The sequence below is a fragment of the Synchiropus splendidus genome, chromosome 18 (assembly GCF_027744825.2).
Source record: "Synchiropus splendidus isolate RoL2022-P1 chromosome 18, RoL_Sspl_1.0, whole genome shotgun sequence".
NCBI lineage: Eukaryota > Metazoa > Chordata > Actinopteri > Syngnathiformes > Callionymidae > Synchiropus > Synchiropus splendidus.
In genome coordinates this window covers 13,686,742-13,707,627 of record NC_071351.1, presented here as the reverse complement: position 1 = coordinate 13,707,627, position 20,886 = coordinate 13,686,742, and the positions used below count along the sequence as shown (strand labels likewise).

Genomic DNA, 20,886 nt, shown 5'->3' with positions numbered 1-20,886 from the left:
ATTGGAGCCGATTAGCGTCGCTCAATAGATGGTTGAATTTAAATCACACTCAAGTTTACAGATGTTTCTGTTTTTCCAAAATATTATGGCGCTTGACTTTTAAGAAGGTTTTTTTTCCTTTAAGAAAGTATCAGTGTTGGATTGCTTAAGATTGTATTCATTTAAGAATAATTTACAATCCAAAAATGTTGTTAGTCCATAATCCCACGTGTGTTTTGAAGCAACTGTTTCGAGCTGGATGTGTGCAAATATTACCTCAGTCTTTCCACAAATAATGTTTACGTTGTAAGGAATGTATTGACATTCGACACGACTTCATTTGTGCACAGGCCTTTGTTACATTACATCTTGCAAACCCCTATTGCTTGTTTATAATATCTCTATAATCCAATTTACATTTGCCGGACAGTGAATCTGATCTCTTCAAATTTATAACAAGGAAGTGACTGATCTGCTATACAAATTAGCCAGTCACAGGACACTTAGGTTTTCTTTTTTGTTTTCATTATGGCACTTTTTTCTCAAGAAAAACATTTATTTCAAATATGATTCATTTTGTATGGTATTACACCTTTATTTCTATAATAATACGATTATTCTAAGCATTATTTATCTTTTTTTTTCTTTTTCCATTTCATCAAATTTTGCAGTCTGAAAGGCACCACTAGGTGTCCCTGGATTTGACACAGTGTGGTCCATATCGATCAATAGATCCATAGATAGACGCCATCATTCTGTAGTGTTTATTTCATCTGCTGATTTGAAAAAAAAAAAAAACACCAGTCAGTCCAGCTCGCCTTAAATTCATTTATTTAACCAAACAAACATGATGCTTCACAGAGGCATCAACTCTAAAATAAAGCTGTCACGTTCCTTGTCTACAAACATACAGTTTACTCACAATTGCTCGACTATTTCTTTAAATATCAGGTCAACATCTGGCTCTTAACAAAATATAATTTCCAACATTTTAGTGGACAATCATGCCCACGTTGTCCGAAGGAAAAAATATGTAACACGTAAAGTCAAATTGTTTATTTTATTTTTCATTTGTTATTATTGTACACGTAAATATTCAGAGTAAATCAGCGATCAGTCCTCTGCAAACCTCTTCCCAGGGTGCTGTCTCTTCTCCTCCGTGTGGCTCTTGTTAAGGTTGTCTAAAAAGTCGAGCAGCAGACTGGTCTTGCTGCAGCTCGTGGGGTCCAATAGATCACAGGGACTGCTTGTACCCAAAGCAGGATTCGAGTTGTCCCAAAATCGCTTACCGGGATGCTGTCGCTTCTCCATCAGCGCCAGGTCTTCCTCTCCATCCCAGCCCACATCTCCGTCCTCGTCTTCGGGGTGTCGCTTACCTGGATGCTGCCTCTTGCTCTGCAGCAGCAAGTATCGCTTTCCCGGGTGTTGCCGCTTGGTAATTTCACCGAGCAGTGTCATGGGATTCTCAACTGTGGACCGCTTTCCGGGGTGTTGTCTTTTTTGGAACTCCACGAACGAGTGCATTTCATCTTCGCGTTTGCCCGGATGTTGCCTCCGCTGGATGTCCAAGTCGGGCTCATCCTCCTCGTCCTCTTCCTCGTCCCTCCGCCCTGGATGCTGCCGCTTCTCCAGAACTTCGCTGAACCTCTTCCCGGGATGCTGTCGTTTAGACAACCACTCAGGCTGGGATAGCAGTCCACCTGCCGACGTGAACAGTGGACAAATTTTACTCCTTAACTTATCAGAGCGCTGCGTAATTTACGCGCCAATCGCTCTTTCCCATTTGTTGTAACCGGACTGTAACATTATGCGTTTATAACCAGAATTATTTCACGCAAATAACTGCATGAATTCTTTACTTTTTAATGCCGGAAACGTAAAACGAATAATAATAATAATTAATAAATGTTAAACGTTTAACTCAAATTGGACCCATCTAGGTTTGAAAAAAATCCAATGCTGTTTTGGTAGATTTAGATCATGGATACACAGCGCGCAACCTCTTGGTTTGAGATGAAAATATGAATATATTCATGTTAAGGTTGCGTGCAAACATATATTAGAAAAGGTAACTATGAATTAACTGGACGATTGATGGCAAATAATACAAATTTTGACTTCATCTTTGAAGCAAAAATTGGTGGCTTAAATATACAACTTTATCTTACCGTCGGTGTCGTCTTCATCCTGCATCTTTCTGAGGAGGGATCGCAAGAGCAGGCTCTCTGCTCTCTGCAGGATGAAGTCGTCAATGATCCGTGGGTCTGTCTCATCCACAGTGGGCACCCCCTGACCACTGGACGTTGTCAAGTTCCACACAATGACAGAAGCCAGTATGAGCAGACCCGTCGGCTTCATCCTTGTTTAATGTTCACTCTGCTGAAAACAGATAGATTTAATCACGGAGAAATGTTTTTCTCCAGTTTTGCGTGATTGTTTTTGAAGACAAAAGTCAAACTCTAGCGTGCGTAAAGCGCGCAAGTCTCACCTGGAAGTTTCCAAAAGTGTCCGCTCCGATGTTACGCACCGCTGCCAATCACGAGTATATATTTCGGGCCCCGCGCAGAGTTTGTGGGTGACCCGTTTGGCCAAGTCTGGAGGTTTGAACTGCAAACACCGGCGTCGTAGCTTTTATACGTGTGGCCACTGTCGTCACTCCAACGCCGGATTTTTCAGGAGCCTTCGCCCACACTGATGTCATCCGGAGTCGTGCGCAATTGGTCCGATCAATGGTCAGGAGTATTTGGCGCTGTATGAGCAAACAACTGACAGATGAGTCAGTCTTCGACGTTTGTTTTGGAGCTGAAATTGTGAGCTATCGTTTCTAAAACGAAGAACAATTCATTGAAAATGTCCAATCATTCATTGAAAATAACTTTTCTTGGCAGGAGGACTACAACGATGACAATTACAAAAAACAATTACGGTTTAATGTTTTAGGTGGGAGGTTGCCAGAGTTTCCTCATCTATATGGGGAGCTGGGTGGATATACTGCATGTCTCACATAAGTCTGGCCCTCGCTGCAAAGAACGTCATTCCATGAAACGGGTCTCTGAAAATAGAGGAGTCTTTGCATGCATTCCTAAATCCAAATAGCAGACAGACCTCGTAGTAATTTTTGTATATGGCTTCTGCCTTGTTTGTCTCTTCTACCAGTGGTGTCAGAAATAGGATGAGCATAACTAAACAACTGGCATTTCCAAATCAACAGTATGGTGAACTCCCTCACTAAGCGGATGCAAGTGGACATGGGCCAGCAAGTTGTATGAGGTATGTAGCATTGGATGAAGAGGAAATGTGCTCTGATGGTATTTATGTTCGGAACAACCTGTGAAGCAAAGGTCAGACCCGTATAGTCTGTTCAGACCCGTGTTGAGTATTACTTCATTCATGAACTGGAATCCCAGAACCGTGCAGCCATGGAGCAGCATCAGCCTTGCCTTGAATTGGCCGTGTTATGTCATAATGACTTGTTTACAGTGTGCTGTCACGATCAATACTTGAAGCTGCTGTAAACTCTCACCGAGGCAGCAGTTAATAGACATCCATATCACGGTGAGGTTGGCTTTGATTTCAGCTGTGAAAACCAACAATATTTGCACTGGGAAATATAAGAATAGTCAACAGAGATTTAAGGGGCAAAGGTCGGACTTTAAGATATGTATTGTTTGCCACTTCAGTAGTTGTAAGTTCTTCATAAAATAAACTGTTCAGTTAGCTGCGTTCAAAGAAGCTTTTTGTCACAGTTGTTTCACCTGGGTTGACGCCGACACCTTAGAGGTCTGACAGCAGCCTCTCTCCACCGTTTTGATGAGGAACGTTAATAAGGAAATAACCAGCTAGCAAGCAAATGTGTGTGGAAAGTCTGATCACTTCATCTTCCAAAAACGGGCACAGGCCTGACAGAGGTCAGCGAAGGCGGATATGGAGTGACTGCTTCTGGTGGGGCTGGAGTGTTTGGATGGTGCAGTGTGTTGATGTCTGTGTAGAGTCAGTCTGCAGCTGGTGGTTGTTTACATTTGCTGTCTGGTTCTGCAGAAGATGCAGCTTGAAATACATTATTAACCAATGATGGAATTTCAAAACAGATATTTTCCTTCCAAACCCCACAGATGCATCTATTCCTGAACTGCTCTGCTAATGTCCCATTCGCTCATCTTTCATCAGTTCTGAGTCTGAATCTCTGACAGCCTTCATCGATGGAGCGAGATAATTTTGCATTGTTTACCTTCCAACTTCATCTCTGTCTTAAGATGTGTCTGTTAGCCTCAGAATCCCATTATCTCTCAATAAGCTGTGAGGCGCCGGTGAGTTTGATCAGTTGCAAGTCGACCACATGGTACAGTTCACTCATCGCCTCGCAGTTTCTCTTCATCCTCCTGTGCCTCCATCACAGTCAGCGCAGGACTAGGACCGTTTGTGTCTGCTAGATTGAGCTGATCTTTTAAAGTGAGAAGGCAGTTCAGAAGTGATGAGAAATTATTTTTCATCTGTCAGTCCAATAAGCTCTAACACCTAGCCAGGCGAGATGGTGAGATGGTGGTTATTTCTTATATTTTTTTGCAAAATGATGAACACGTTGGTATTTTCTCAGTCCCTCAGCTGTTATAACTCCAATCTAAATGAAAGAAAATTTCCTAAACATGGAAGTGAAATGGCTGCATGTGCACCTCTGAACTTCCTTCTGAATGTACATCACTATTTTGGCTGTACTGTTGAACGCTGGCATTATCGCGCTGCAGACAGACTGCTTAACCTTTCCCTGCTGACTCTTCAAATGGCTAATTCACTCAGATCCATCTCCAGTCTGCTGAAACGTATTAAATCTTAAAAAATCTTCTTATATTTTTCATTAAACGTGTGTGTAATTCCTTAAATAAGCTTTTTCCTTTTTCATGATACGTCCCTTCTCCTTCATTACATTGATAACTGTTCGAATTCTATTTTGTGATTTTCCAAAATACTTCCTCTTTTATTTCTTAATTTTAAGTTAAAAAAAAAAATCACACATTATTCATTAAAATATATATCTTATAATAAAAAAAATACAAAAGAATACGTAATTTTAATGTTATATTTTTCTTCTTTTAATACCAAAAACTAAACTCATAACTCATATTTAAAGTTAATATTACTATTCTTTAAAAGATGATAACATCTACTGAAATTCCGTTTTACAGCACGGGGGAGGGGACGGTAGTCATTACAAGTAATTACAAGCTTATAAACCAGGTGCTGAACTGCTTAATAAGCATTACATCAATTCAATTCCTCAAATTGATTACACATTTTTATCAATTTATTAATTGCAAAACAGTGCAACCCACTCTGACTAGGGAAGAAAATTGTTTCCAAATAACATTGCCATTGGTACACGCATCACCTGCTTGGCACATTAACCCAAGGCACCGTGCTTTCATGCGAAACTTTTCCCTCATGGCCGACATCTCAGCTCCACAAAATCTCATTCATGATTGTCTACAATTGCAATCACCTGGCCCGTCTCTGATGGCGCTCCTCCGGGAGAGCGCTTCAACTGAAATCACTTGGAGTATTTTAAGCCTGGTGTGTCCCCTGATGGCTGTGTGGGAATGTGTCAGCGTGTGATGAGCAATTGTGTACATCCTGAGCTGAAGCTTGAACAGCAAAACCGTTTATTGTGCTTTTAATAAGGCTGAGACGCTGTTACGAGGATTGAAACAAGGAGCATCCCCCCAAGGGGTCCCCCCATATAGAGACTGGTGTTGAGCCACCTGAGGACCATAACAGGAACCCTTCTGGACCTCATGCAGTTTGCCTACCGGGCAAATAGGTCGGCGGATGATGCAGTCAACCTCGGTCTGCACCACATCCTGCAACACCTTGACGGCATGGGGAACTACGCACGGATCCTGTTTGTGGATTTCAGTTTGGAGTTCAACACCATCATTCCTGAAATCCTCTCCTCCAAATTCACCCAGCTCAATTATTCTCTGCATCCATCTGGCAATGGATCACCAGCTTCCTGACAGACAGGCGGCAGCAGGTTAGAATGGGAGATGTGTACTCCACCACCCAGACAGTCAGCACTGGCGCCCCCCAGGGATGTGTCCTGTCACCACTGCTCTTCTCCCTGTACACCAATGACTGTACCTCCATGCACCCAGCTGTTAAACTCCTGAAGTTTGCCGATGATACGACAGTCTGTCTCATCCGGGACAACGATGAGTCTGCTTATCGGCAGGAGGCCAAGCGGCTGGTTAGGTGGTGCGGCCAGAACAACCTGGAACTGAAGAGACACGGGCTGTCTCAAGGGTTGTTGTGTCAGTTCTACACAGCCATCATCCAGTCTGTACTCTCCACTTCCATCACCGTGTGGTTTGCAGCAGCCACACAACAGGACAAGAAGAGGCTGCAACAAATTGTAAGGACCGCTGAGAGGATTATCGGAGCCCCCCTGCCCTCAATCCAGGAACTGTACATGTCCAAGACCAGGAAGCGGGCAGATCATTATGGCATAACACGGCCAGAATCCTGTCTACACCGTGTTTTTTAGTTTTACTCTTATTATTATTTTTGTGTGTGTTTCTCTGTTAATATATAGTCTTCTATTTCCTACTTGAAAATCTCTATGAGTCACCATTGGCCGGAAACTAATTCCCTGTTTGTTAAAACGTACTTGGCAATAAAGCTGATCCTGATTCCTGATCAGACATATTCTGACTCCTGAACATATCAGAGCCACATTCACCACCTGATTTACAAGAAACACCATGTGGTTGCTCAGTCCTTGTTGTTTGAACAGATACTTCACATTCAGTACCTTTTGTGTTACTAACTTGCTGACATATATCCTGGAGGAGTTGATGGAGATGAGATGAACAGTTCTATCACTAAATCTATTGCCAAATCTGAATATCAAGTTCAGTATGGACTGCTGTGCCAGTTTCCAGTGTACGCTCCTGAGCACAGTACTTTGAACAGTGTCAGGATTTTCTTCCACACTTATCCAAATCTTTGTCCCTGCAGGTCATGGCAGCCACATTGCTGTATAATGAAATGCAGAGCTCATCAATGATAATGATTTCCACAACTTAAATGTGATGGATGCCTTCTAGGACCCCTGACAGAAGCACTTTCTAAAGTTTTGGGTACCAATTAAACAGTGGACATCCTGCAGGCTTCTTCTTTTAAAGATTCTTTCCAGTTTAGGGAACCAGTTTAGATGCGCTGTGTGGTGACTAAAACTACATATCCTTTCACTAGATGTTTGCTCAGTCATCTGATCTTTCTTTTCATCGATATTTGTTTCATGTTGCTTCATCTCTGTAAAAGGACCCAGAAACTGACACGTCACTGTGTTTCACTTTCCTGTTTACTCGTAGCAGAAAAACATCAGTAACACCGGACCAAACCCTTCTATTTTCAGAATGTTGCGTGTGTTTTCTCCGTGGTCCTGTTCCAACTTAATGTGGCCAAAGTGATCCAACCTGCTCCCTTTTTTCAGCTCTTATTTAGCAGGTAGACCTCAGGACGGCTGCTTGATGACGCCATTGTAGAGCCGGGTCTGAGGGGCTATTTATATCAGGCAGTGATCAATAGAGAAGCTCAGTGAAAAAGAGGTTGATCAAGGCTGGTAAACAGAGTGATGTCTGCAATCATTCCTCACGCGTTTCTCGAAGACATGCTTCACAGGAATAAGATCCCTGGTCTGGAAGTAGCTTCTGTGGCGATTGTTTCAATGAACGTCAGTCTTATTTAGTCACTGGTTGGATTTGGATGTGTGCCTCCAGCAGCAGGTGCTAGGTCTTGCTTCTGACCTTTTCTCTGGAGACAGCAAAGAGATCTGAAGTGATGAAGTTGGCGGCATTTTAACTGAAAGGCTCCCCTCAATTGAATGATTTTGGCATAGAAACACTTCATCCTTGTTGTGTCTTTGGATCACATCCTGATCCATCAGCTCAGCGTTGTTCACTGTAAAGAGCAGAAGTGACATGACAACGTCCATCCCACCACTCGATTAAGTTCCTCTTCCGAGGAAAAGGAAAACTCTGTTTGTGGCGACTGAACGTGTGTGGCCAGTCTTTGCATAACAGAGAACGTTTTGAAATTCTTGGCTGTAGTGCTTCTTTTATCTGACTCCCACTGCATGGGAATGAAGCCAAGAAGAAATTTGACATTTGACCTTTGACACATGAGGAACCTGCAGCTGCAAACTACTTAAGTTCTACTTAATATGGGAAGAGGGGTCTTGTGTCTGTAGTGAGGAAATGTATGCTATATATATATATATATATATATATATAGCACCACCCTCACCTATGGTCACGAGCTTTGGGTAGTGACCGAAAGGATGAGATCGCGGATACAAGCGGCTGAGATGAGTTTCCTCCGCAGGGTGGCTGGGCGCACCCTTAGAGATAGGGTGAGGAGCTCGGTCATCCGGGAGGAGCTCGGGGTGGAGCCGCTGCTCCTCCACATCGAGAGGAACCAGCTGAGGTGGCTCGGGCATCTGATCCGGATGCCCCCTGGACGCCTCCCTGGGGAGGTGTTCCGGGCATGTCCTACCGGGAGGAGACCCCGGGGAAGACCCAGGACTCGCTGGAGAGATTATGTCTCCGGTCTGGCCTGGGAACGCCTCGGGATCCCCCGGGAGGAGCTGGAGGAGGTTTGTGCGGACCGGGAAGTTTGGGCTTCCTTGCTCCGAATGCTGCCTCCGCGACCCGACCCCGGATAAGCGGCAGAAGAAGGTGAAGGTGAAGGTATATATATATATATATATATATATATATATATATATATATATATATATATATATATATATATATATATATATATATATATATACCGTGCCTCATGCCATGAGGAGTAAATTGTCTGACGTCTGTGCCCAACTTAACTTGTCCTCCAAGAATCTACTTTTTTTCTTCTTTTCTGAACATGAGCGAAGCCCATTTGTGGGCACCCAGTGCTGGCAGTTTGTTTCTCCACGTGAGGTTTGCTCTCAAATCCAAATGTCCTTTCGATGCTTCCTCGGAGGTGCTCCATTCAAGCCCTCAAGTCATTTGAAATCTTTACAGGGGCTCCAATCTTTCTTCTCAAAAGGGTTTTTTGACTGCCCTCTTCTTGAGTCCTGTGTTTGTGACCAACCAATAAAAAAGCACTCCAAACATCAGTTGCAATTAAACCTCCTTTTCATTTAGGATTTCTGCCTTTTTTAAATGACAGTTGCTTATAGTAACACTTCTAGATATCATATTGCACCACCTGGTTGAAGAATTGGAGTGGTCTGATGATCTTTTCTAATTAGCTTCCTTTCTTTTACAGATTTCTGTTCATAGAAGCAGGTGAATAAATTAGACAGAAATGAGCTATTCATGCTTAACAATGGTCAATTCTTGGCTTTGTACATTGCTTTTCATTGTGGACAGGGAGTGAGTCGTAGATGGACAAAGAGGGACAGATGTTTGCGAGAGGCCTGTCTTTTAACAATATTACCGAATGACTTGCTTTGTTGTTGCTGGAAAAACCATTGAGCTGCTCACAGTTTGAGTGAATAGACTGCAGGGGTGTAAAACAAAGGTATGATTGTGTGGTTTACAAATTCCATCAAAGCAATCACCTGAATGCAACATTGAAATGTATGGTTAATCACAAGAAATACAGTTAGAGTTATGTTAAATTAAATCATGCATGACATCGAGCAGCTGACCTACTCTACTGTCTCTGGGTGATGTAGTTATTCCCTTCTTGAGAAAAGGCCAAATGTCAGCTGGAGAATAAATCCTGACCCTGTCAAAAACTCTTTAGTATTCCGAAGATGCTCGGCCCTCGTCTCTTGTTTTCCATCCAGATTTCTAAAGCAATCTCTCTTTTATGACCACATTGATGCAGACACAGGGGGCTGGGCACTTTCAGAGTTTTAGTTTGAAAGTTTAAAGTTCATAAGATCAGGTCCATTGACTCAAGAGGAAGAGATGCTTCCAGTCTGTCACCAGGTCCACGCCGCACGGGTCCACTAAGATTGATTCACTCACTGCAGGCGATGGATTCAGGTGATGGTTTTTGTTTCACTTGAGCGGGTTCTCATCGAATGGATGAAATGGAGCGAAGGAAAATATATTAAAAGTCTCAAACCAGTTTGTGAGATTGTTACCTTTGATTCCACATTGTAATAGATGCATTTAAGACCAACAACTGGACAGATAGATTTAGGTGTCTCACTGTGAGTCCAGACTGACGCCCTCTGCCCTGTGTCCTCGCGTCTGCGCCCCCTGTCAGGAGCCCTTGTCACGGCCCTGCCAACTGTACGCCTACTGACACGCCGATTGAGCGCAGACACGACTGGGCTGACAGCCCGGATGACTCACCAGACCCTCCTGGGTTCTTCACAGACACCCTTAACCTCTGGCTCCGTGAGCACTCAATCAGCGCTCGGAGATGAAAAGTGAAATGGAGTTGAAGAGAACTTTAATCACCTTTTCAGCAGCGCTGAATTATATTTGAAGAGAACTCACCGATCTCTTCACAACTTCTCACGCAAAAGCCGACTCAAAAATGGCAATATTCATGTTGCAAAATGACTATAAATCATATTATAGTCAGATATGATTCTAATAATGGAGCCGCTGTGTTCATGACAATATTTCATGTCAAGAAGCATCTGTTGTAGTGGCTCAATGGCGATCGATGAGTGTGTTGCTGGATGTGTTTTCATATTCCTTAACCACATTTTTTCTCTTTGTACATAAAGGTGTGTTACACAAGTGAAGCCACTGTTCATGAGTGAGAATTAATGTGTAACGTCTCCAACGGAAACTATAGTTTAAAAGGGACTATTTTCTCAATGCGGTGTATCTCTGTGAGTCTGTGTGAGGACTGCAGTGCCGTGTCCTTTAATAGAGCGGAGCGAGCACAAGGCACACTCAACACTGAGGCAGCAGGAACTTGCAGCAGCACTCCACAGAGTCCTCTCCAGCTGTAATCAGCTGAGTGAGAGGGGAGTCACACCTTCATTCTCCACACAAACAATTCCTCATCACCACCTCTCCGCTTAGCTTCACCTCTCTTCGCTAAATGTGTTGGACTCTTTTGCATGCATAATAACAAGTGCACAAGCTGAAACCTGACTTGCATTAATGTGGGGGTTTCATATCATCCAGCTCCACCTGCCTCTGATCAAATCCCCTCCCTTCACACTGACTCCTTGCTTCACCATTGGAGGAACAATCTTTTCAGCGACTTGATCCGCACTAGTTTGTTGGACTGGACCCATGGAGCGCAGCAGAAGCGTGGTGCCAGTGACCCCTATACTAGCTTTCACTGGTTCTGACCTCTGTTGGGTGGATTATCTTGCAAGCAGTGCCAATTCATCAGAAGCCTCCTGCTTGTCTCGGAGCCAGTCAGTGAACTTGGGGTCCCATCTGCTGCTGTTCCTTAGCGACTCCCTGCTCTAAAAACCATCACGCTGCTTCCTCACCTTTTTTTTCCCCCATGAAACATACTTCACATTTTATTAAAATCCTGTCGTTTTAATCTCTTCACACCCTTCACTTCATCCCCCTTCAACTGAACCCCCCCCCCACTCGCTGAGCTCCACCACAAAGAGCTTTCGGTTGTATAACCAGCCTGCTGTCCTCCTGTCTTTCTGCCCACTGAGTCTCAGAGGCTTTCCTGAATTGGAGGATACATCTCTGCGCCCCTGGTCGTCCCACACTCCCTTAAGAAGCCAATTCATGCATAAATGAATAGAGCAGAAATGATGAAGAGATTGCTCAATTTGTGAGAGTGTTACCGGAGAGTTTGACAGCTGCTGAACGAGGAGCCACCATGGTGAAAACATATACCTCCGTCATTCTGTCTTCTGAATCTTTGCAACTTATTCTATCCACTTTGAATAGTGGCTAAATCAGTGTATGGGTTCGGTTGTTGGCTTCAGTTCGCCATTGACGTTCTGTCATCTGCTAGAGACTCACAGTAGATCCCCTGAGTTTCCCAGTGGACATTTAATGTGATTTGGGTGTCTATGAGGAGTGACTCCATGCCACCTGTTGTCCCGTGTGGCTTTGTCAGAACCATGTTCTGGGCCAATAAGAGTGGTTATATCCATGTCGCCCTGAAACATCATGCTTTCTGACATTATATTTGCTGCAAGGATCTCAGCGATCCTGGTTATCATACTTGCCTTGTGGATAAAAGGTTTAATAATTTTGCTGCCACCAAGTATAGTTTCTGCTTTACAATGATCTTGTCCAACCATTTAGCCCTTAAATGGGGGGGATTTTGCTGTTCCTGCTCAACCTGGGTGCTCACTCAGCTCTGATTCAGCTTCTTTCTATCCTCACCGCGACAGTTAAAACTCTCCATGGACCCATCCTGCTTTATTCTAAGCTGGTGTTTTCGAAAAAAATCTGTGATTAGGCCGTGTGAATATGACATACTTATTCTAAAAAAGAGAATGATGACTTTAATCTGTGCCGGTGAGAGCGGTAAGAATATTGAAATTCTCATCACACACTCGGAGCTCTGCTGTTGACGTAGGTTTTCCGAGAGTGGAAGACACCTTTGTAAAAATCACTCTCAATACAGTTCAATTTATTCGTTTATTTTTGTCTTTTATTTTATTTGTAACAGCAATAATCACTGGACTTCTGCAATTCTGGTTACAATATACAATGCTTCTGCTGTTTTTGTAGTTGTACAATTAAAAAATATAAAATAAAATTAACATAAAGAGATTAGGCAGAAAGAAGCAATACTAATACTATACATATCAGTGTTGAATAAGATGGAACATGCATTCCCATTATATAAAGATTGCAATGACTACCTTCAATTGTCTACTTCAAACATTTATTATATATACACACACACAATAGTATGTTGTGGAAGCCTGTGGTATTCAGCTCATTTACCGCAGTCGGATTGGACTTTCGGTCTATAACTGACTCAATCAATGAGGCGCTGAATAAGCAACTGCTGTGTTGCTGTCAGTGTGAAGGTCAGAGCTGTCGCTGCATGTGCATGGACACGTATGGTTTCAAATCAGATTTTCAAACACAGCTGCCATACTTGAGTCTATGAGTTGCACCACTAAGAAGAAAAAAATACTGTGAAAACATTTTCCTATTGAGCAAAATGAGTTGAGAAATCCAGTCATCCAACAGAGACTCAGACTAGAACAACCTCCATTAAGGGCTTCTGCTCTGTGCCCTAATAGATAGATTCTGCCTCGGATGTGTTTCCCCGGACACAATTCATTCTTCCTCCGGGGGATGCTCTACTCTTCACATGTTTCATATCAAGTGTGAGAAAATGTAGCTGCTCAATTCAAAAGAGGAATTCTCTCCTCCAGCAGACTGTACAGGAGCTTCTTAATTGCCCTCGCTATTATGTCCGCCAAAGACTCTGGGTGACTTTAATAAGTGGGAATGAGACTCCGACCTGAAGTGGCTTGCCTATTACGCAGGAGAGGATGGATGTCAAACTGTTTACTCAGTAAATCTTGCTTCCGCTCGATGAAGATCAGGTCCTGCTGTCGCTCATTTTCTGCTGGAAGGGTACTTTCACCTCGCTTTCCTTGAGTATAAATGTTGTGGCGAATGGAAAACACATGAAAGAAGATTTGGGAGGATTTAGAAGATTAAACTCATTAAACTGAAACAAACAAAGTTAGCCCTAAGTGTAAATGTTGGTTGATGCTGCCAATAGAAGCTGTTTTAATCCAACTAAATACCAAGTTGTGGAGCCAGTCAGTCTCATAATGCACTGCAACTGTTCAAACTTTCATCTGGACACCTCTGGTCCAGAACTGAAAACTCTGGCCTGATCTCACTTGACTGGATGACCAGGACAGATATATTTTCTTGCATCTCTATTAAGGCTGACTTTTAAATTGTTTGGACTCGTGAAGATTAATTGTCAGCAGATGATGGAAATAAATAAGAGCGCCTGCTCTGCAGTCAGTACATGAACATGGCCACTCAGGCCTTGATAAGGTCAGAAACCCTCTGCCGCCCCCTCTGTTTCTCCATCTCCTCATGGAGCGGCATGCTAATGGAGCTAAATGTCTTTTTGAGTTCCAGATTAGAATTCAAAGTGATGCAAGACGTTGTTCATTATTCAACGGGACAAGATACTGATGGAGGACAAGCTGTTCCAAATAGTTCTCTTCAACAACTTCACTAAAATGAAACCACCTGTTGCTATGGCGATCGCAAGACGACTTGGATTGATTTTCAGTCAGATTTTAATAAGCTAACTGTGGTTTGAAAGTTTATTGTCAACTCAAGTTTGAGTTATTGTTTGACTTGTGGGCAGAGACTCTGACTTGCTCAGTGTACAGTTTATCCATCAACAGATACTACACGGTAAATACAGTACCGGTATGTAATATCACTTTGGGGTGGGATTCGATTAAAAAATGTAATCTAGTTATTTACAGAATTTGTGATTCATTAATCTCAATGAATCACAGTTTAATCATATTCAATGAATTTGAATTGAATTGAATGAATTTGGAATATGACTGAATCAAATGATGGGCCCATACATACATTTAAACAACAAAATATTGTTTATTTTGCATCAGTTTGACAATAGCACAATAAATCACGATGGTGGCTATGTTCAAGTTTATTTAAACTAAAGCTCTTTTAATGAAAATATTTGTATAAGAATTTCAGTTTTACAAGAATTTCAAGTACATTCAGAGTAGTGGAAACCCTGGCCATTGTGTCGTGAAAAACCTCCCTCAACAAAAGCAAACAGATGCTTTTGTTTGCTTTTGTTCAGGGATTCCTCCATGTTTGTTGTTGTTGTTGTTATCATCCTATATCCCATAATTAAAAATGTTCACATATTCATTTTCTCCTCTCTTTATTGAAACTTACTCCAAAGCCAAAGTATGATGTACTGCATCAGACATCCACAGTTCTCAAGATCTGGGCGGAGCAAAAATTAAATGCATGCATCTGATCGCTCTTATTTAATTGTATTTATTGCTTCTCCCGCCATTGAAACTGTGGTTTAGCCAGTTGGCTGGAAATCTAGCTAAATATACTTTCCACTTCGAGCTAAACTTCCAAGTTAATGAGGAAGTGACTGTTCCCTGAACTTGTTTCAAAGCTACAAGCTGTTACCAACAGAGAGTCTGGGGATATGGAGACACACTGAGTCATGCATTGTGGACCTCAGGTTTTGGTAAAATATGCTTCATTTTCCTTCAGTGAGCTGCTCTCTGTAGGTTCATAAAACCCTTCCAGTGAAGGAGTTTTTAAAGGATAATTACCTCCAGCATGGAGCTTATGTCTGCACAGTATATTCGGTCGGTTCGCAAAAATGATATGTGTTGCTGCTGTCCCATTGGGCTCATTGATGCCGCTGATATTCCAAATCTAAAAAAAAGATATGAAGAAAACTGTGCGGCAATAATAATGGGTTAAAAAAGAAGTCATCTTGTCTGCACTCTAGTTCCCTTCTAGTTAATAGTGGAAGGCTTTAGCCCTTTTTTTTCAGACGTCATTGATCAGTTATAAGCTCATGGACTCGACGAGGGGGGTCATCAATTTGGTCCATAACTGGTGCTGAACTTAAGTGTCGATGCTAATTGATAATTCCAAGCAGAGCCGCTCCAAATTGTTCCAAAGGCCTAAGCCTGAAGGAGATTGAAGAGGGAAACTCAAGCGCTCGAATTGATTATCTATGACCTGAGTGAGTGGACACATGTGCAAACCACTCGCTGGAGTTTGGAAAGATCACAGGAAACAATCACTTGCTGGGGGAAGGAACTCATTTGCAAGTTATATATATATATATATATATATATATATATATATATATATATATATATATATATATATATATATATATATATATATATATATATATATATATGCGGTATATATGCTAAGTAAAGTGAGCCTCTGGAGAAGTCTTTGATCCGAAGGTATTTTTGAAGTCACATATAGAGTCTATTGGTATGAGCCCAGGGTCATCCGAGTGAGGCAGTCGCTAACAGCTTCACATGGCCTTTGATTTATCTAATGGAATACACAAAAGCTGCTTGACAAGACACCACTTTCATGTATAAGAGCGTGCGCCAACGCTGTGACCTTTTTATTACCTGCTTGAATGGTACACAAACAGCTGAAAGCATAACACCAGGTCAGAGGTGACGCTGTTAGAAGTCTGAGAGAGAAACCTGCCGCCCACACAAGGAGACCTTCCTCTCACTGCAGTGCTTGCATTTTGTTGAGGAAGCAAGGCTATCACTGTTGCCAAAATATGTAGCGTCGGTCAAAGACTAGATCTAATTGGGTTTCACGTTGGAAGCACCAGCAGCTCATCTGACAGCGCACAAATAATGAATCTGTCAGGATTATTGTCAAGATGCAGAAAACCTCACTTCCATCGAGACCACGTTTGAGAAGGAAAGGCTGGTGGCTTAATGAGACACGCCATCATTCTCCTCCAGGCTTCTGACGCATTTCCAGGGATCAAGAGGGAGAACAATTTGTTGAGGGAGAAGAACATACAGCGTGTGCAACAGGAGCGCGTGATGATGATGCCGAAAGGTCAAACAGAGACACAAACCGTATCTCCCTGAGGTCACAATATCTGATGGAAGGAGTCCCGGTCCCTCAGTCCCCGTCATGTCCACCTCCCTGGAGTGTCCTCACCCTGCCTGGTTAGCTGCCGGATCTGGACTCTTCATTAGGCAGTGCCTGCCACAGTCAATGCTGTAATTGGCCGGGGACACTGAGAGCCAGCATCCTCGTCTCCCGCTCCATCAGCGGAGGGGTCACTAGGCATCAGCCGCTCGCTCTAATCTTGCCCATTATCCTCTGCTCCACTGTGGCAGCAGGAGAGACACTACTTTTTCTCATAGACATATATGTTTTTAACCTCTTTTCTTGCTAAAAGTGTGGTCTCCGTCATGCCATAAAGCAGCTTTAGCCATTGCTTTGACCCCATTTTCCACAAGTTGTTGTTGGTCGTGGCACAAACATTTCAGATGGCTCGCAAATTCTAAGCATATCCGCTGTTTGTCTTCCTCAGCCCTCCTCTCATGGATGAGTCAGCCCCCCGCTGTGATTCACACAACTCTTGGAGGCTAATTCCCCTGCTTAATCATTCTAATTGGACATTTTAATGCAGAAATTATGCCTATAGACACTGTGGCAGTCATCATTTCAGGGTCAGTTATCACTGTTGGAATGCCTAATGAGAAATGCTGCGGTGGAGACCAACTAAAAAGTAACATTTGGGAGCATTTATTATCTTGATATCACAATGACAGCAACACAATGGAAAACACAGAATTTTTTTGAAACTTTTTTTGAAACTTCTGTATAAATGAGTTCCAAAAAATAATATTTAAGTTATGTATTTAAGACTTTTTTTAAATAATCCGCGTTAAAAAAAATAACTGTAGTAACTTACAAACAATAATATTCTTTGTGAATAATCCTTCTGACTTCATCGAGTTTGAGCCTCCAATTATCAGCTTTAAAAAACAACTTTACATTTTCATAAGAACGAGCTGACTCCCTGCCCGTCATAAAAATAATAAAGAACAATCTGTCCTTCTCGAGAACTTCAGAACTTTAGGTTTGTGTCAATGTTTAATATGAAGGTGTTGCCATCTAGTGGGAAGAGTGTGTTATAGCAGCCTGGTTCTGCACTTGCAACATTTCAGTAGATGCATGTTATTTCATTTTTATTACATAGTAAATTTTAAATGACCTTCCGTTTCACTTTTTTTTAAACCTATAAATATAAATTTAGATTTTCCCAATTCCCATTTAATATTTTTTTCTTATTAGAAATTTCCGTTAAGTAATATATTTTTTCATTTTCATCTTTCTTTTTAAGGTACCAAAATTAATTGTTTGTGCGCTATATCTTCCTTATATTTCTCCCAGTTTCTTCAACATTTATACAGCTGCTAGCAAACTAGTAAAATACTGATCCCAGTTTTGCAGCCCTTTATTTTTAAGAAGCTAAACAAGCTTTCCGATGATAAACGTTTTAGTTTTTCTTCATAATTTAACATGAAATAAATTAGTTTTTGATCGTACATCGCAGCTCCATGAACCACCGCTCTCACCCCTCCCTCTCCGGTTTGTTACGTCGTGGCGTCATTGCGTCACGGCGTCACACCGCGGAGTGCGGGCGGACGGCGGAGCTCAGTGGAGGTGCTGCTCGTCTCTGTCAACCCAACAGTTTACTATCATCCGCGTAAGTTTGCAACATTCGCCTCCGTGTCGGCGTTCTCGTGCTGTTTCGTCTGGTCCGGTGTCTCGATGCAGAGCGTGTGTTTGCGATTGTGGACTGGCGTGCGGCTGCCGAGTCCATGTACACACAGTAACGGGACTGTCAACACGAGCCCATTAACATTCTGCTCTGCTGTGGCTCACTTTTTAGTCCACGAATGTCTCATCTCAGCGCTTTTTGAGGACAACTTCTCATGTAAAGCGATCGCTTCGTGTTTGGACGGAAATGCCTGATGGATTTGTATTTCGTAGCAGTCGGCGTTTGTATTCTTCTGGTTGTTGTGCAGTATGGACACGCAAATATTGCACTGTTTTTAAAAGTTGTTTGTGTTTGTAACATGCATTGCGGCAGCCACGGAATACAGATGAGTCAGTATATTGTTGTTGTCGCGCAATATTCACCTGTAAATGGTATGAAATTCTCCAGCTCCTCTCACTTGTTTTGGCAGGTCTAATGCAGCCTGATATACTGACAGCTCGCCCAGCATCATGATCGACAACTGCAGGTATGTCTTCATGCTCATCCCTGCTTCTGCTTGTGACAGTCTTTAGACGTGTGTTTAAATGAGTAATTTTAAAACGTGTGAGAGGTTTGCTGCCCCTCCAGGGCTCTCAGAACGCAGCCATTCATGTCCCACTCTAACGGTCAGACCACCATGATGACGCTTCTCATGTCCTCCTCCTCCTCCTGCTGCTCCTCCTGCTGCTGTTACTCTCACGCTGTCTTCCCCGTGATGAGTGAGGCATGGAGGAGCGTATGAGTGTCATGCGCCTGCATACATGGGGTCCAAACCGATCCATGATTTCACAGATGCTGGAATGTCGGGAGTGATCAGGAGTGGATGATCACTCCTCACCTGCAGGTGTGCAGGAAGATGCCACTGTTTGAGTCTGACTTCTGAGCCACCTAACATTCTTGGCTGATGATGAATTAAAGTGCGAGCCAGTGACACAACTGTGATACATTAAAGGGCCACACCGGCCTATATAGATCGCGTCCCCTGATCCCTAACTCCTCGCTATTTTATGAGATTGATCACGGAAATCTCCACCTACTGGCCACTTATCAGTGGATAGAAAACACCACCCTTTTTTCTGCTGGGCTCGGCTGAGGTGTGTTAACCTTCTCATCTGTTATCTTAACTCAGCTCTTCCAACCTGACTGACAGGATCCAGCTAACATTTAAGAGCTTCTGATTTCTAACCAAACAAAGGTGCCACTGAAACACTATGGTTACTTGTTTATGACCAACTTATTTAGCTTCAATAGATTTCTATCAGGCATATTCCCTGCAGATAAAAACAGCATTTGTTGTGTGCATTTCAACTACAAAGGTCCAACTCTGGCAGTGGTACTGAGCTTGACTGTGAATTCCATCTGACATTGCTGGCATTGTTCTGCTGACTGATGCTGAAGAGGGTCCGTGTCTTGGAGGCACCTTGAGTTGGAGTCAGGAAGTAACAACTCTTGATGGAAAAACTCCAAAAATAGAACTCCTGGAGTGGATTCAATTGCTTTGTACTTAGAAAAAAATCTATTGATGTTAATAGGAAAGGCAGACAAACAAAGAATTTATTGGTGCTAAGTGCTGAACGAGACGATCGATGGTGAATCTGGGACAAACTGAGGTGTGTGCTTCTTCTTGGGCCAGGTACTTGAAGGCAGATCACTGGACCACACAATTTAGATGCTGTGTTTGTTTTGACTGTGGGAGGAAATCAGAGTTCAAGCAACTTTTTTTTTTGCATTTATTCCCCTTTTTTTAAAGTGTATTTATCCTACAGTAATTACAATAAATACTGGTGCTGCGGTGTGATGCTGCTGCAGGGTTGTGGGTTGAGCGTCGTCTCAGGTCAGGAGGAATCAATGCAATTTCTCCATCACACATTAATTATGCATTGTTTTGGCTTCATGCTCAATTTACCGTTACGATTAAGAGATGGAATATAGAGGATGAAGAGAGGGATGGCTCCTCACTGCACATTAAAAGAAATTCTCCCTCAAAGTTTCAACCCCGGCTTCAATCTACCGCTAAGCAGGATTCAGTTGGTTTACTTCAGTGGTTTTCAACAATCCTGGCATGGAGTCCGGCGGAGGTTGAAGAGGAAGGGGACTCTTGTCTGAGAGGAAGCCCTCCTCTCCTCCCTCTCGCTTTCTCACAGCTTCTTCTGCATTTTCTAGTGGAGGTGTGAAAGCAGCTAAATTTAGTCACCTCAGACTGATTTCAAATATATGCGATCATAAAGTCTGGAGGAACAACAGACTGTACCATTCTGTGCTAACTGTAACCCAAATGTTTGCAGTGCTCCTCCCACACTTTTTAAAAGAAGGTGAAATTCCTTTGTAGATGCTGCGGTTTCTAGTAGCAACTAGCTGCCTGCTTCACCCGGCCGCCGCTGCAGAGTTAAAACCAACATATCGTTGCTTTTGGAAGAGCTACAGTGGAACAACACACTCTTTGTTGAATATGGTGACTGTGGTGCCTTCACCACACTCATGACACACCTTCACACTGTGAATCTGAGTGGAACGAATGACACACTACTCCTGCTTTGCTGCTTGACAGTCTTGGTATTGGGAGACTAGGTTAGCTAAATGACAGATTGACCGTTGAAGTCACTTAAACTCACAGCTCTGGGGCCTAAACTCAAG

The 20,886-nt window shown here is 42.7% G+C and overlaps 2 protein-coding genes across 5 annotated transcripts in view; one reads left to right on the top strand and one right to left on the bottom strand.

Moving 5' to 3' along the window:
* Positions 1 to 799: 799 nt before the first annotated feature.
* trh (thyrotropin-releasing hormone) lies at positions 800 to 2,574 on the bottom strand. 2 transcript variants are annotated; one of them, XM_053849855.1, is made up of 3 exons: positions 2,468 to 2,574; positions 2,148 to 2,358; positions 800 to 1,679 (listed from the first exon to the last, which is right to left on the bottom strand). In XM_053849855.1, the coding sequence occupies exons 2-3, from the start codon at positions 2,335 to 2,337 to the stop codon at positions 1,093 to 1,095; spliced, it is 777 nt and encodes a 258-aa protein (XP_053705830.1). In that variant the 5' UTR covers positions 2,338 to 2,358; positions 2,468 to 2,574; the 3' UTR covers positions 800 to 1,092. The 2 variants fall into 2 exon arrangements, with proteins under 2 accessions (XP_053705830.1, XP_053705831.1); XM_053849856.1 differs by having other exon boundaries at positions 2,148 to 2,355.
* A 15,543-nt stretch (positions 2,575 to 18,117) lies between these two features.
* Positions 18,118 to 20,886, top strand: part of tmcc1a (transmembrane and coiled-coil domain family 1a) — a 28,581-nt gene continuing 25,812 nt past the window's right edge. For 2 of the 3 annotated variants that reach the window (XM_053848724.1, XM_053848722.1), the window contains exons 1-2: positions 18,118 to 18,198; positions 18,683 to 18,739. The gene's annotated coding sequence lies outside the window, so the exon portion shown is untranslated. Of the gene's footprint in view, positions 18,199 to 18,682; positions 18,740 to 18,768; positions 19,347 to 20,886 lie in introns of those variants that run through there. The other variant, XM_053848723.1, reaches the window with a different exon arrangement.